The sequence below is a fragment of the Anarhichas minor genome, unplaced genomic scaffold, assembly GCF_050575085.1.
Source record: "Anarhichas minor isolate MPS153535 unplaced genomic scaffold, ASM5057508v1 ptg000033l, whole genome shotgun sequence".
Lineage (NCBI taxonomy): Eukaryota > Metazoa > Chordata > Actinopteri > Perciformes > Anarhichadidae > Anarhichas > Anarhichas minor.
Genome location: NW_027466479.1, coordinates 11,989,291 through 12,003,657, shown reverse-complemented (window position 1 = coordinate 12,003,657; position 14,367 = coordinate 11,989,291). Strand labels below are relative to the sequence as shown.

General features: G+C 38.5%; 2 protein-coding genes and 1 long non-coding RNA gene across 4 annotated transcripts; 1 reads left to right on the top strand and 2 right to left on the bottom strand.

Moving 5' to 3' along the window:
- Positions 1–1,130: 1,130 nt before the first annotated feature.
- Positions 1,131–5,008, bottom strand: psmg2 (proteasome (prosome, macropain) assembly chaperone 2). Of its 2 annotated transcripts, none has more exons than XM_076106402.1 (7): positions 4,824–5,008; positions 3,599–3,770; positions 3,265–3,323; positions 2,955–3,073; positions 2,686–2,865; positions 1,899–2,019; positions 1,131–1,610 (listed from the first exon to the last, which is right to left on the bottom strand). In XM_076106402.1, the coding sequence occupies exons 1-7, from the start codon at positions 4,878–4,880 to the stop codon at positions 1,530–1,532; spliced, it is 789 nt and encodes a 262-aa protein (XP_075962517.1). In that variant the 5' UTR covers positions 4,881–5,008; the 3' UTR covers positions 1,131–1,529. The 2 variants fall into 2 exon arrangements, with proteins under 2 accessions (XP_075962517.1, XP_075962518.1); XM_076106403.1 differs by lacking the exon at positions 4,824–5,008 and adding an exon at positions 4,115–4,765.
- A 484-nt stretch (positions 5,009–5,492) lies between these two features.
- On the bottom strand, positions 5,493–10,044 carry LOC142965464 (putative 2-ketogluconate reductase). The gene is made up of 6 exons (XM_076106401.1): positions 9,960–10,044; positions 8,299–8,677; positions 7,983–8,154; positions 7,486–7,664; positions 6,453–6,549; positions 5,493–5,920 (listed from the first exon to the last, which is right to left on the bottom strand). Exons 2-6 carry the CDS (start codon positions 8,672–8,674, stop codon positions 5,764–5,766), a joined length of 981 nt encoding a protein of 326 aa, XP_075962516.1. The 5' UTR covers positions 8,675–8,677; positions 9,960–10,044; the 3' UTR covers positions 5,493–5,763.
- On the top strand, positions 9,532–12,882 carry LOC142965466 (uncharacterized). Its single transcript, XR_012957674.1, has 3 exons — positions 9,532–9,769; positions 9,986–10,000; positions 10,594–12,882. It is a non-coding gene; the product is annotated as an uncharacterized LOC142965466 (long non-coding RNA).
- The last annotated feature ends 1,485 nt before the right edge of the window (positions 12,883–14,367 follow it).

The window sequence follows — 14,367 nt, the reverse complement described above, 5'->3', positions numbered from 1 at the left end:
CACTTTTATTACACACAAAGGATGTAACTTTATGCAATAATTTGATATTTTGACAAGATTGGGCCTCAACGCTGGTTATTTACAGTTATCTGAGTTAAGGAGCGTTAGCGGAATCTCACGTGTCTCACGTGTACGAGAAGTTAAAATAATACCCAAAATTTCTATGAGGCCTATTGATGCTAATATGTCTATTAGTTTATCATACAGACTGAAAACAAAATCCATACAGGGGTGTAGAAGTTGAGGTCTAGAAATTGCTGCTTTCTTAGCTAAGACAGTTCAGGACACCATCTATAAAACTTATTTTGACAAAATGTTTTTATTTTAAGGATTTACCAAACGAGATACGTGTACATTCTGAGCTGTAGATGAAGGTAGATTTTGTTACCCTGGAACAGAGCCAGGCTAGCTGTTTTCACATTTCCAGTCTTTATGCTAAGCTAAGCTGACAGTCGTCTGGTTATAACGCTAATGTTAGCGTAGCAATTCAAACGGCATGAATTATGAGGCGCGTTAACTTTGACTTTTCTATTTGTAACAGAAAAGTGATGTTAAATTTAGATTAATTAGTAAATGTTATATTTCTGATTTGACGGTGGGATTTTGTTGGAGTGGCCATGATATCTTTTAATTAAGGCACATATATTAAAGTGGTATCAATCTTTATTTAACGTGAATTTCACTAAATTGCACACTATCTAAAAAAATGCTATTAGGGTTGAAAGAGTGTAAAGATCCCCAAAACTATTTTTAAGAAACTATTTTTTCCTGCGCGATTAATATTACATTCAGGGCCAGCAGTACTTTTCTAAATATAGACTTTTTCAGAGTCAAACATTCATTTTATGGTTCCCTCTTTTAAAAACGCTGTCTGGACATTCTTCCCCCACAAGCAGTCCTTCACACAATCCACTCAAAACAATGATACAGACAGAGAGGAAAACCACAGCTTTTACAAATTATGAATCAGTAGTGTGTGGTTTTTTTCACCGTGTAACTTGTTGTAACATGTTGGCAGGAAAAGAATCAAATTACAGAGGCGGTACTACCAGGAAGACGCTGTGGCACCCGGCCAACCACTTTCGGTTAAGCGGGCTGAGGCCGAGGTTCAGTGATAAATCCACACTGGATCCTTGTCACAATCTTTTATTGGAAAAAAATAATAAATCTGTCAAACGCTGCAATACTTGGATATAGTATGAAATTCCTGCACATGACATAATGTTTGTACACACAATAGATCATTACCAGAATAAAGAAGACTGGGATAAATGTTGGAGAGCAGGAGGGTTTTAGGTCCAAACCAGGTGAACTCAGTATAATACACACATATATATATATATATACATATATATATATATATATATATATATATATATATATATACATATATATATATATATATATATATATACATATATATATATATATATATATATATATATGTATATATATATATATATACGACTTTGCTGCTGTTCCTAGAAGCTAATTATGAGCTAGAACAACCAGAACTAAATATGCAGGTATCAGAACAGTGCTGGAGGAATGCCATTGCCAAAAAGAAGACTCCAGGAAGTTGGGATCTTCCATTTGTTGGGCTTTTGGCTCTGAAATGAGAATCAGGCAAAACAATAATTAGGAATTATAATTATATAAGGATTATAATCTTAGCAGTAGTTAATCTGAGTCTTAGTACACCGACTATGGATGAACATACACTCCAAAAACTCTGAACTATCCCATTAAATTCACAAAATATAGTATATTAACAGTTCTGAATCAAACTAATAATTTCCACTATGATTAAATACTTTTCAGTCTCTGCAAGTGTATTTTCTTACCGCACTGAAAAGTATCGGAGTCAAATGTCTGTTATCTGACTGCGTGTGACTTACAGGATTGTCCAGCAGATGAAGCCAGTCGTTGAGGTGGTTGAGGAGCGTGAAGGCGTCTGGGATGTTGTCGCCTTCTGAACAGAAGAGCAGCAGCACAGCCAGCGGGAGGTCCGCTGCACAGCTGAAAACATAAAGTCCAGAAAACAATATATCATAGTCGAGAAAGTGTGTTTTGATATTTTCATACTAAAAGATATTCCGCAGGTTTTCCAGCCACATTTAAGTAGAAACACACAATACTATGTAACATGACATAAAAGGCCATTTTACCTTTTAAAGTGTAATTATTTAAATTATGGCGATGCTTTAGAAGCATTAGCTTTTGGGATTCAGCATGTTTTTTCAGTGCAGTATGAGCAACTTCTCATAATTTAAAAAGGAAGGGTTGGTAGTGCTCTTCAAAAAACGTTTCGATATTTTTATTGACATCATCATTACATCCTGACAGCAATCAATGAATCAAACGTCTTTCGGTTGGATCTTTTAAAAAAATCCAGCGTACTCTTGCTAGTTCCTCAAGATTACCGACCCTAGCCTGAAGAGAAAGAATGAAGATGTGGTTAAGTCGTCACATGGTTACACATCACAAGCTTCTTTCCTCACACAGCTGGTTATTATGACTGCATCTAATAAGTATTGAATGCTGCATGCATAACCAGCTCAACGTGTTGCTGTAATTGGTGAATTATACAGAACCATGACTCATGTCTCGTAGACAGAGAGCAGTTACAACCACATCTTTACTTCTTAAACTTAAGCACATAAATACATTTTTTTTTTTCGCTACCTGTCCACGTAGAGTCCTTTGGTTATGCCTCCTCCGGGGACGTAGAGGCGCGGGTCTGTGTCGGCGTCCGTCAGTCCCGGGAAGGCCGCCACCCGCTCCATCTCCCTCCAGCCGAGCTCCTCCAGCGCAACCGCACTCACCTTCAGCAGGGCCGGAGTGGCCAGGTACCTCAAAGGAGTGCTGACATCGACACGTATTCGTTAGAAGAGATTGTAAACGAGCTCAGGCAAAGACATGCGGTGATGGTGTGCGAGGGCGTGGTTAGGTACCCCTTCAGCTGTTGGTCGTCCCTCTGGTAGGCGTGGCTGCTGGACAGAACCACAGTCCTGGAGAACCCGCTGGCTTTGATCCAAGACACGAGCAGCTGACGGAACTTTTTGGATTTTGTCTGCAATTACAAACAAAAAGGTTAGCGCTACAAATACAATAATGCCAAACGTCATTCTAGGTCCATGGAACCACAAACTACATCAGCGTGGAAGATACAAGTTGTAGTTAATGATCTCTTCAAACATCTCAAGTAAAAAAAAAACTGGACCATAACAATAAATGAAGCATCAACTCATGCTGCGGTTTTACCTGAATAATTGGCGCCCTGATTTGAAGAACTGCCATCTTCAGTTCTGCTGCTGTGTAAACTGATGAAGAGAAAAGGTTGACAGATTTAATGAGCCGTCTCACAGTTTATTCAAAGTGTGCCGACACCAACTGAGACCATGTTTTTGGTCCATTCAGTAAAGAAACGGGATTCATTTGTGATAATAGTCCTCGAAAACCAAGGACTTGGAGAACAGCTTCACTACTGCGAGTATAAACTCAGAATAATAAACAAAGTTAAAGATAAGTTTGACTGATAGCATTGTTATGGTTTTAAATTCTCCATCTACTTCACAGGTGCTCATTTCGACGGTACCTTCTGCAGGTGTGTGCAGCTGCTCAGCGTCGTCTTTACAGGTGGTGTACGGGTTGTTTCCAGTCATGGGGATGAGACAGTCTGTGTGTATGTAGCCCACTCTGCTCATGTTGAGAGTGGACACAATGAGGTCCACGGCCAGCTGGCCCACGTTACCAACAGCCACTGCTGGCTGGGGGGCAATAAACAACAATAAAGAGCAGTTAGCAGCTATTTTGATAACGTATTATTTTTTTTAAAGTCTTTTGTTCCAGCTTCTCATGTGAGGATTTGCTGCTTTTCCTCATCTTAAATGGCAGTTAACTAAATTCTTTATACGTTTGGGCATTTGTTGCTATTTACTGACTTTATACAAACCAAACAATTCCTCTAATAACTGAGAAAATAATCAGCTAATTCATCCATAATGTAAATAACTAATCTCAGCACTATTTAAAAATAAATAAAGGGTAATACATAAATGTAAATACATGAGTATTAATAATATGACATGTAATAGTATAAGTTGCCATTTACCTGTCATTGAGTACCTTCACTTTTAAAATGCAGGACTTTTATTTGTAATTGAATATTTTAACAGTGTGGTATTGGTACTTTTTCTGAAGTACAGGACTTGAAGACTTCCTGCACCAATGCAAACATGTGATACTGGGTTATATATCTAAATAAAAAGCTAGTTTGGTAATGTTTAAAGAAAGATATTTGTTATTAAAGTCTGTTGAAATTCTCTTTCCATTCCGACAGCAATAAATCTCATGTGTTGACCAAAAAAAAGGAAGAAAATAATCTAGTATCTGCCTGCCTGCCTGCTTGCGCGCACTCCGCCCAACACTCATTGCGCTTGCCGTAGTTGGTCCTCTGCAGCAGTTAGTACTGACAGCCATGTTAGCCGTTTACCTTCATTATGATACGTTATCGTTCATCATAATAACTTTGTTAGAGTGGCTTTGGAAGGAGGCTTAAAGAGACGGGGTGCTATGGGTGCCGATTTGGCGACTTTTTGGAGCTGGTGGTGCTAACTACTCTCATTGGAAAAGCGGCTGCAACACTGAACGTTACTCTTGCTAATCTGTCAATTTAACCAACCGTAGCTTTAAACAATACAAGTCTTAAGAAACTAGCACTGTTAGTAATAACACAGATAATACAAGGCAGCAATGTCTAACGTGACGAACACACGTCTGTCTCTTGTGAAAGTGAAAGCACAGACTGATGAGTCACTCACCAGGACGAGGGTGAAGTCTTTGAAGGAGGGCGGTGGGTTTTGTGAAGAGATAAACATGACGCCGTTTATCAGAAACAAACGGGTACCGGGAAAGAGACTTAAGTGTAATTATATTTATCTAAACGTATTTTCGCCCGGCTTCTGTTTTCATGCCTGTGGGGTCCTTCTGGTCTCTCACTCTTTGTCGATTGTTGATGATTAAGCGGCTGTGGTATCTGCTGTGAATGCCTGAATGGACTCTTCTATGAATTTATTTCTGAGAAAATATTTTGTAACGGTCTGTACCGGCTGTCACAATCGGTGCTTAACGGTCTATATCTCTCCTTTAGTGTATATGTATACTTAAAATAGAGTTTTAGGAGTTTCTATTATAATCAGGCATATTAAGAGTCAAACCGCAGCTCCGCAAAGATTTCCTGTGCAGTAAAGATGTGGAACCCGTCCCTTTGAAATCTTAAACACAATACAAGTTACAATACTACCAACTACTACTATTAAAATAATATTATAAAAATAATAGAATAAAAAAAACTTATGCAACGCTGCATTCAATTTAGCCAAAACGTATACGTACAGATAAAGTAATAGAATCTCTAGTATACAGTTTGAATTGAAGGTAATCATAAAATCCAAAATATGAATGAAAAGTAAAACAATTATGTAATAATGCATGCTATAACAACAACATTTATTGCCTTGCAAATGATCAACAACAGATAATGACAATGGTGCAACATATCCATTCAGTGTGATTTTAATTGAGCAACGTGATATTAAATATTTGCAAATGTATACATTAGGAAGTTAATAGTAACATAAATAATGTTTATCACAGTAATTATGGCAGATTGTTAGACAGAAAAAACAAACAAGTAAAAACTTCATCTGTACTTCTTCTTGCATTAGGAAAACACTTCCATCTACAGACAGTTCAGTGAAGTCATTTTGGTTTGACTTCATTGGGAATGGATTGTCCATTCAGTACAGCCAAAGCATTGTCTGCCATCTTCTGCACCATCTTTCTTGTTGTAGCGTAAGTGTTGGTGCCAACGTGGGGGGTGATTAGCACATTAGGAAGGCCAAGGAGAGGATGATCCCTGCACAAGATAAAGAAGAGGGGTTGTTGGGAAAAGAGTTGGCAAATGTTAAATTCTGCTTCCTTTGACGTTTACTAGCTAGCTGCCTGCTACTGCTGGAAACATGGTGGATGAGAGTGTAGTTGCAGGCCAGATGAACAAAGATGGACAAAGTCATGGCAGAGCTGTACAGAGCTGCAGGGTGATACTTGTCTTTATGTCCATAACTACTAGTGACATCTTTCTAAAAGACTGTCTTGACACAACACTTGTATCTCATTTTAAATGTATGAATGATCAACTATGATATAAATGAACATATCTGTACTGTCCTTTTACACTGTATGTAAGATGCTGGGGTCCATGAAAATCTTGTGTACATGCTGCCTTCCTCTGTGATCTATTGGTAAATTCCTTAGTGTTTTGAACTGAGCAAGAGGGTGTTTTATTACTCATGGGTACAGAATTTAATTAAAAAAGGGAAGAGTGTTCTTTCAACAGTTACATAGTTTCACTTCAATGAATTGTGATTCTGGGTAAAGACTGGTGAGACCTTGGTAATGGTTCAGGGTGAGTCACATCTAATGCCGCCGCACGAATTGTTCCAGACTGCAAAGCTTTGACTAAAGCATCCTGGTCCACCACCAGACCTGAGGCATGGAAAGTCAAAAAAATAGATTAAACGTCAGTGTTTCAGAACAGAATCTACACACACTCGAGAGCACAGGATTCAGATTACATCATTTCTAACACTTCAACATTGAACAAGTAATAGCATCCCATGCTTTTTTTTTGTGTGCGTGTTATTTTATATCCACTACGCTTCTAAATATGACAGTGGTTTGAAGTTCACTTTTTTTTTTTCGCGTTTGGAGTTGTAATAATACATTTCGGTCCTTATTGACCAAAATGAATGCATATAAAAATAAATAAATACCAACAAGGCGTTAAATTAAAGGGAAAACAAAAAAGTAAGCTTCAACTTATACCTACCCAATAACCCTTTCACTACAATTTAAAAATAAAGAAGTTCCACACGTTTCATGTCAAATAATTAAAAGAAATATGAATATGTGTTTACCAACTTACTTTTACATATTGGTATGAACTACACATTCCTTGTTTTAAATATACCTATTCCCCTAAATTCATACTGTCTCACTTTAATTTCAAACAACCTCTGAATACAGTTTAAAACATTTCTCTTCTGTAACATGACAATTGGATTAGTGTTGGTTTTGTATGAGTTTGCCCATAATTCATATTCATATCTTAAGATTTATATATGTAATGTTTTTTAAACAAGTTCATACACTGTGTATTTCAGCATTATTTATTATACTTTTTACTAGATAATTGATCTAACGATTACCAAATATTATATAATTTGGGCAATCTTGACTTAATTCTCTTGACTTTTCTCTTCAATTTCTGTGTGTGCAAACAGCCCTGCAGTGTGATGGCATTTCATGGGAATTAGCGGAACACTAGTGAATCTGGAATCTCTTTCTCTTAGGACCTCTCTCAAGAAGAACTTTAAGTACAAACTTTGGAAGGTATTGGTGAATGAGGCCCATGATTCTCACCTCTGCTGATGTTGACCAGAGTTGCTGTGGGTTTCATGAGGGACAGCTCTCTGTGGCTGATCAGGCCTGTGGTTTCTGGGGTCAGGTAGACCGCCAGCATGACAAAGTCAGACTCTTTCAGCAGGTCGTCCATGTTCTCCCGGTAACTCGCACCAACCGCCTGCTCATCTTCAACACTCCTGAACAGCACAGAGAAAAGATAAAGCTGACCGTTAACATTGTCTCGCTGATTTGTTGCTTTAAAATATCTGGAATAGTAGTGGGAGCTGAAGTTGGCAAAGCTTTTTTTGGTCCATAATTGGATTATGATCTATTATGTTATAATTTTCAAAAGTCATTCATCACTAACTATACTTTCTGGCTGTACAACAGGTATAGTTTCAGGAATTATTCCTGTATTTGATGTGAATTAGTCTGAAAATGTAACGCATCGACTAAAATCTCACTAAGGAATTTCAAAATGAACCAAATCAACCATTATGTCATCAAACTTTTACCTCCTGTTCCTGTTGTGATACAGGATCTTCATGTCAAATCCTTTGCCTCTTTGAGCAATTTTGCAGCCAATGTCTCCCATTCCAATAATCCCCAGAGTCGACCCTGTGACTTCAACTCCCATCAGGTTTTGCACTATATAGGCAATGTTGGGGTCTGCAACCATTTGGTGACCTGCAGAAAAACAGGACATAGCCTCAAACAAGCTGAAGGTTTAATTCGTCACCAATGCCACATTGAGGCAATTAACACAGATTGTTAAGCTCTTGGAGAAAATATATGATTTTGGTCGTTCAAATTAAAATTGACTTGACTCACCTTCAACGATCCTGCGTGCCGATGCCAAAAGCAGACCCATCGCCATATCCGCAGTGGCATCGCTCACTACACCGGGCGTGTTGGTCACCTTCACTCCCAGACTGGTGATGTACGGCAAATCCAGGTGGTCAATGCCCGCTCCTCCGTTGGCGAGCACCTTCAGCGAGGGAAGCAATCTGAGCAGCGAAGGCTCGGCTGCTGGGAGGCTCTCCCATATTAATATGGCCTGGATCTTTGGCCCGTGCACCAGAGAGTTCTGAAGGAAGTCTTTGTGGCAGATGATATGGAAGTGTTGTTTCAGTATGTCCATGACCTCTTCAATGTAACCTAGTTCGCCCACCTCTGAGATCAGAGCCCATGGTTTGTTGTCCTCCATTACCTGAAATTAAAGCACTTACACACTTGGTTCATCTCATATCAAAGAGGAGTATATGGTGTCTGTAACTGCCCCTGGCTCCCAGACTCTCAGGGACCAAACGTCTCTAGTTTATTTTTGCCATTGTAGGCACTAAAACACATTATAAATTGAAATAATAGAGGCTTTAAACAAAAAGTTTGATATTTGGGGAAATATTCTTAGTTGCCAGAGTAGAGGTGTTTTCTCTCTGTAGCCTGTTACCTCTTTAACAAACTGCATTGAGTATAAATACACAGTCTGTGGTATTTATACTGTCTTCTGTGTCCCGTTTATTTCTACCGGCACGTTTGTCATATTTATAAATTATTTACGTGTGTATGTTTTGAAATTCTGAATGTGACGTCATTAATTAATTAACCCAAAATATGATTATGGTTTCTCTTGAAGACTGGAATTAATTTATTAGGCTCCATGTTTCAGGTTAAACTTAAATGATATAACTCATCAAACCCGACACTCAGGAATGATCAGCCTCACGTGACTGAATGGAAATGATTTTAATTGTATTCATAATAACAGTTATTGAGGGGAATATCAGATCATGAGAAGACACATCTTTCTACTAAATGAAGAAAGTTGTTTGTGGTGCTTTTGTTGTTCAGTCTACAATGAACATCTTTTTAAACCAGATGGTGAATCAGAAAACTAATCAAATATAAAACTAGAGTTTAATCTCTGATCTGTCTTCACTCTGGTATGAAACTATATATATATTTAGATATTTAGATAATTCTGATCAGTCCGATCGTCCAATCACATAACTGATGAACAATGAGGGGGCGTGTCGGCCGTAAAAAACACTTCCTGGAAGGCTGTTCTCGTGCGTCCTCGCTCATGGCTCTTCAGAGAGCCCTCCTCGATCCTCGATCGAGGAAATGACAAATAAGAGACTTGGGATGTACCCTTTGTCTCCGAGGTGCATTTTAAGGGATTGGAAGATCCTTCATGATGGCGGAGGGGGAACAATGTTCGTGTCAAGCGAAAAGAGAGGGCGCACGGAAGCATAACTGAGTTCTAATCCCACATCCGGTCACATTTTGCAGTGTGCAAACTGTGAGTATGCGATTTGGAAAGCAGTGTCTGTTCGCATGTTGAAAAGCACCCACAGTTTCCAAGATGGATGCCTCTGTTTACTCAAATCCCTTCTCATTAATGACACATATTAATAAACAATCATATAATCATAACTAGCGGTGCACCGAATAATGACGAATTCAGTATTAATTTAAAAACTTGTTCTCACGTGTGTTGTTTTTCTTTGCTTTTCAGGAAGAACTACTAATGGTGCGTTCACAGCTGTTCGTGCAGCGTTTGGGGCGTGAACACGGCGGAAGTCCTCCATATGTGAAGGAATTCAAAATAAGAGCCCCCCCCCACTCAATAACAAAACTATTGCGCCTAGTCTTACTCATTCTACTATTTTTACAATTACAATATTCTAATACTTTACATTGTTAGCAGTTTTCAGTATTTCAAAAGCATCCAGGCCATAGATACAAGTAGTACTCCTCATGACGGGTGAACTGATCATGGAGAGTCCCTTAACTTGTATTTGGTTCCACTGAACTGAAGTTGCATTAACTAATTAAAATAACTAAGTTTGTGTTTCAATATTATCATTTGTCCAGATGAGTCTGGACCATAAATCAGCCCTGAACCGAACACTCATCTCCCCCTCCTATCCCATAACTTTATAATGTTACATGCTTAATTCCTCTGCGACCACAACGATTATATGATTATAAGACCTCTGATTTTAAGCCCTGCACCCAACCCTTTCTTACCCAAACAAAGCTTGTTTCCTTAACATCCCCCCCAAAAAACTCATAAACTGTAAATTGCAAATTGGATAACAGGCTTACCTTTTTGTGTTGCAGTTGGCGTGAAGATCTGTGCGTGTTTGTCACTTTGAGAAGCCGAGACGATTGTACTGGACCCCACAGTCTGCTCACACACCGGATGTAGCAGAGACTTTGCATTCTAGCTGATATTGTCAATATATAATTGTATAACGTTACACAAAAAATAGGAGCCCGGCAGTGATTATTATCTGTAAAGCTGAATGAAATATATTCAAGAGGCAATAAATAAAAGAATCAGCAAGAGAATCAGCATAAAACAGAGAGGTAAAGTGTTAACTCTACAAATCTGTGTCATATATGTCAAAACGGGCAAAAGGTCAAATTGCTATGAATAAATTATTAACTTGTAGTTTAGTTTAGTGGTAGAAGATTAAATAGATGAAACTTGAGACGTTGACCCAATAGCAAAGAGAGGCGAGGAGAGCAGCCACATATTTACACATGTTCTATTACACTTGCGACGGTCATGGAAAGTTCTCCGACAATTCCCGATCACTCATTCAGCCCGCCCACCGTGATTTGATTGGTTTAATCTCTGACGCGGCTGTCTTCTTCACGCACAGCATTTGTCAATCACGCATGTCAATCATGACGCCGCATCCACTTTAGCGCAAAATATCTAATTAAAAAACAAACTTGTCAGAAAAATGAACATACATTTTCGATTAATTTTGGATTCATAGTTGCAGGCAGTGGATGGGTGAGAATAAGCAGCATATTTATTTAGGTCACTGCAGTTAACAGTGAGAATCATAAAACATATTTACAGTTAACTTGTTCTAATTTTTTGCCACGTTATGGATTTTTTTCTCATTTATTTTAGAGGGTGATCAGCTGATTTATTTTCAACAACCAGAAGTGAGCCAACAAAAGGTTGAGATTGAGAACCCCTGCTCTCTAACCTACATTAGGATACAAATGTAAATTGATCATGTACCCACTAGATGGCAGTATTACATCAATCTGTGTCTGTGTGGCAGCACAGTGACTTCACATGTGTTTGAAAACAACCTGCCTGCACTTATGCTGCTTCTTTTGTGTGGGATGGACGACCCCAACCACCGTGAGGGTTTTTTTTGCACAATAAGAGGAACCTGAAATTTAAGCAGCTAAATGGAATTCATCCATTATTAATATTATTATTTACACCTGTGTTGTTCCTACTGTGACAACTCCAAATGTCTTCTGTAAAAAATGTCTATTTTAGACAGATTTTACACAGTTTGTTTTGAAACAGCTTATTTTAACTTTCAATTTATCATTCAGTGTTAAAATACAACTACATTGTGGGATTTAAAACACATCTATTTGGGCAGTGTGTCTTTTTTGTTTTCATGTGGTAAACTGTGTGGAAACACTAATTCTTTAGTAAGTTAGGATAGCTAAAGACCATTTATTTTTTATATTAAGCCTGCTTTTTAGATTTCCAGACAATTCTTGTATTTTTAAATGTATCCTCTTCATGTTTGATTTGAGTTAGGTTGAATTAGTAGTTCATGTAAATGTAGATCCATTAAGATTCTCTGAAATCTTAAACTTTACCAACAACTTGTTGTAAACAAGAGATATTTGTTGAGCATACATTCTGCTTTTCATTCAGCTGCATGCATTCGCACCTGAAATCTGTTATTACCGCTTTTTGACGACTATATTTCTGTATGACCTGATTCACTGATGCTCAGTGAAGTTTTCACTCAAATGATTTGTAAATACAAGCAGATGAGAGACCCTACAGTTACAAGGTCACCTATTGAGCTTTTAAAATGCAGCTGCCCCCTGGATTTGTCAAAAGTTGGAAATAAGGAGTTAGCGATGATGTGATTGGCCTTAGAGCATCAGGGAGTGCCATGTGGGCTAAGCAGTTACAGATCAGCAGCTTACCTGCTTTTCGCCATTACGTAATCTCCCCACTTGAATTTAAAAGTGTCTGCTCCTCTTGTCTCCCCCCCCCCCCCCTGCCTTTTCACACCTCCTCACCTGTGTCTCTCGCTCCTCCTCGCCTCCTCCCATCTCCCACTTCTTGCTCTACCTGTTGTAGCAGCCAGAGTTGTGTGATTACTGTAATGCCCTCTCCCATCCCCTCTGATGCCTTCTCTTTGTCTCTCCTTCGTGCATCTTCTTTCTTTTATCCATACCAGGAGTCATATGGCCCGTTCAGATCTCCGGACAAGCTTCGGTTCGATCCGACAGCAAAGTGCTGACTCACGTGGTAGACACAGCAGATATATACTTGCTTGCTCAGGCAGCATTTTGAATATTGTTGACAATGCTCTTCTCCGATTAAAGGAAGTATTATCCGTGTCACATCAGGAGGTCAAAGGGCAGTTATGTATGGCTTCAAGGATGAACTGATTAGATTTTGGTGGTCAAAGGTCAAGGGCACTGGGAACTCACGTCCGGTCCATTCTCATGAAAGCAATATCTCAGAAACCCTCCTAAAAAAAAACACTTACTATGACTCAGCACGACATAACTTATTGTGTTGCATGTCATGGTCTCATGCTGGTGGACAGGTGGGAACTTATACCTGTGGTGTCACAGCTGTCATGGTAGAGCACAGAGGAGACCTGCTGACGTAAGTCCACTGCCTCATTCTGACTCAGCTTACATAGCTCTTTGAAGTCAAGCTGTAGTTGCTTTTCACTCCGCCTCTTCTGAGTTGATAAAAATAAAACTCCAACACAATGCACATGACTTTGTAGGATTTACGAATGCTGTTAGTGCTGTGGTGTCGTATCTGCTTTCTTGTATTATCTGGCAGAGGTAAATTGTAATGAAACAAGACAGGAAGAATTATATATAGTAACTATTTTCTACTGTTACTTCCAGAGACAAACAAATAAAAGTCATATGTAAAGAGTCCGAAATAATGTAAACGCTGCTAATATTTACCAGTAATTAGCTAATTTAATGGTTCATTAAATTGCCTTGGTTGGGGTGATTGCATTTATCATTTTAGAAATGTAATTTAAGTTGAATTTTACTCACTTTGTGGGGCATTTTTAGTTAGTTTTTTGCAGATGTTGCAATCCAGCACAGCCCTGTGTCTTTCACAAACTGTTATCAATAGGGCTGACCTCTTAAAAAAAAATCTTAGTCGACTAATTGATTAGTTGCTTTAAAGGACAGTTCTGTAAAACTGAGTTTCTCCACTAAGAATCCACAACGCAACAAAACAATCCACAAAAAGCACCACTATACAGTTTTCTGTTTACCAGAGATGTGCTCATAGGTTTCATGGAAATAAGTCGGTCATGAAAAAGCACTAGAAATGATTAATCAACTAATGGGATCTTAGTAGACTCAGACCAAAACAATCGATTAGTCGACTAATCAACAGTAACAATACAACAGTTTAAAAATAGTACATGAGTATTATCAGCAAAATGCTCTTAAAGTATCCAAACTAAAAGTATTCATTTTGCAGAAAAATAGCCCCTGTGATTGTTTTATAATATCATATATTGTATGAAATGTTTCCTTCAGGATCCTGCTGCATGAAACCACAGGAAACATCTAATGAAGACATAATCATCTATATACGTAATTTTATTACATGTTTAATAACAGTGAAGAAAACTGTGCATTGCATGTTTATGGTTGGGTTTGGGTGCCTTTAGCTTTCATTTCAATTTGCGTCAAGTCACACAAAGTCACACAAACAATGTGAATATTTGTGTGACTTGAAAAGTTGGATGCTGTGCTATAAGAAGTGCATGTCGTCAGTGACTCAGAGGTTTATCCTCTGGGGATGTTGCTGGACAGGTTCAGAGGATTTCCCCTCCTGCA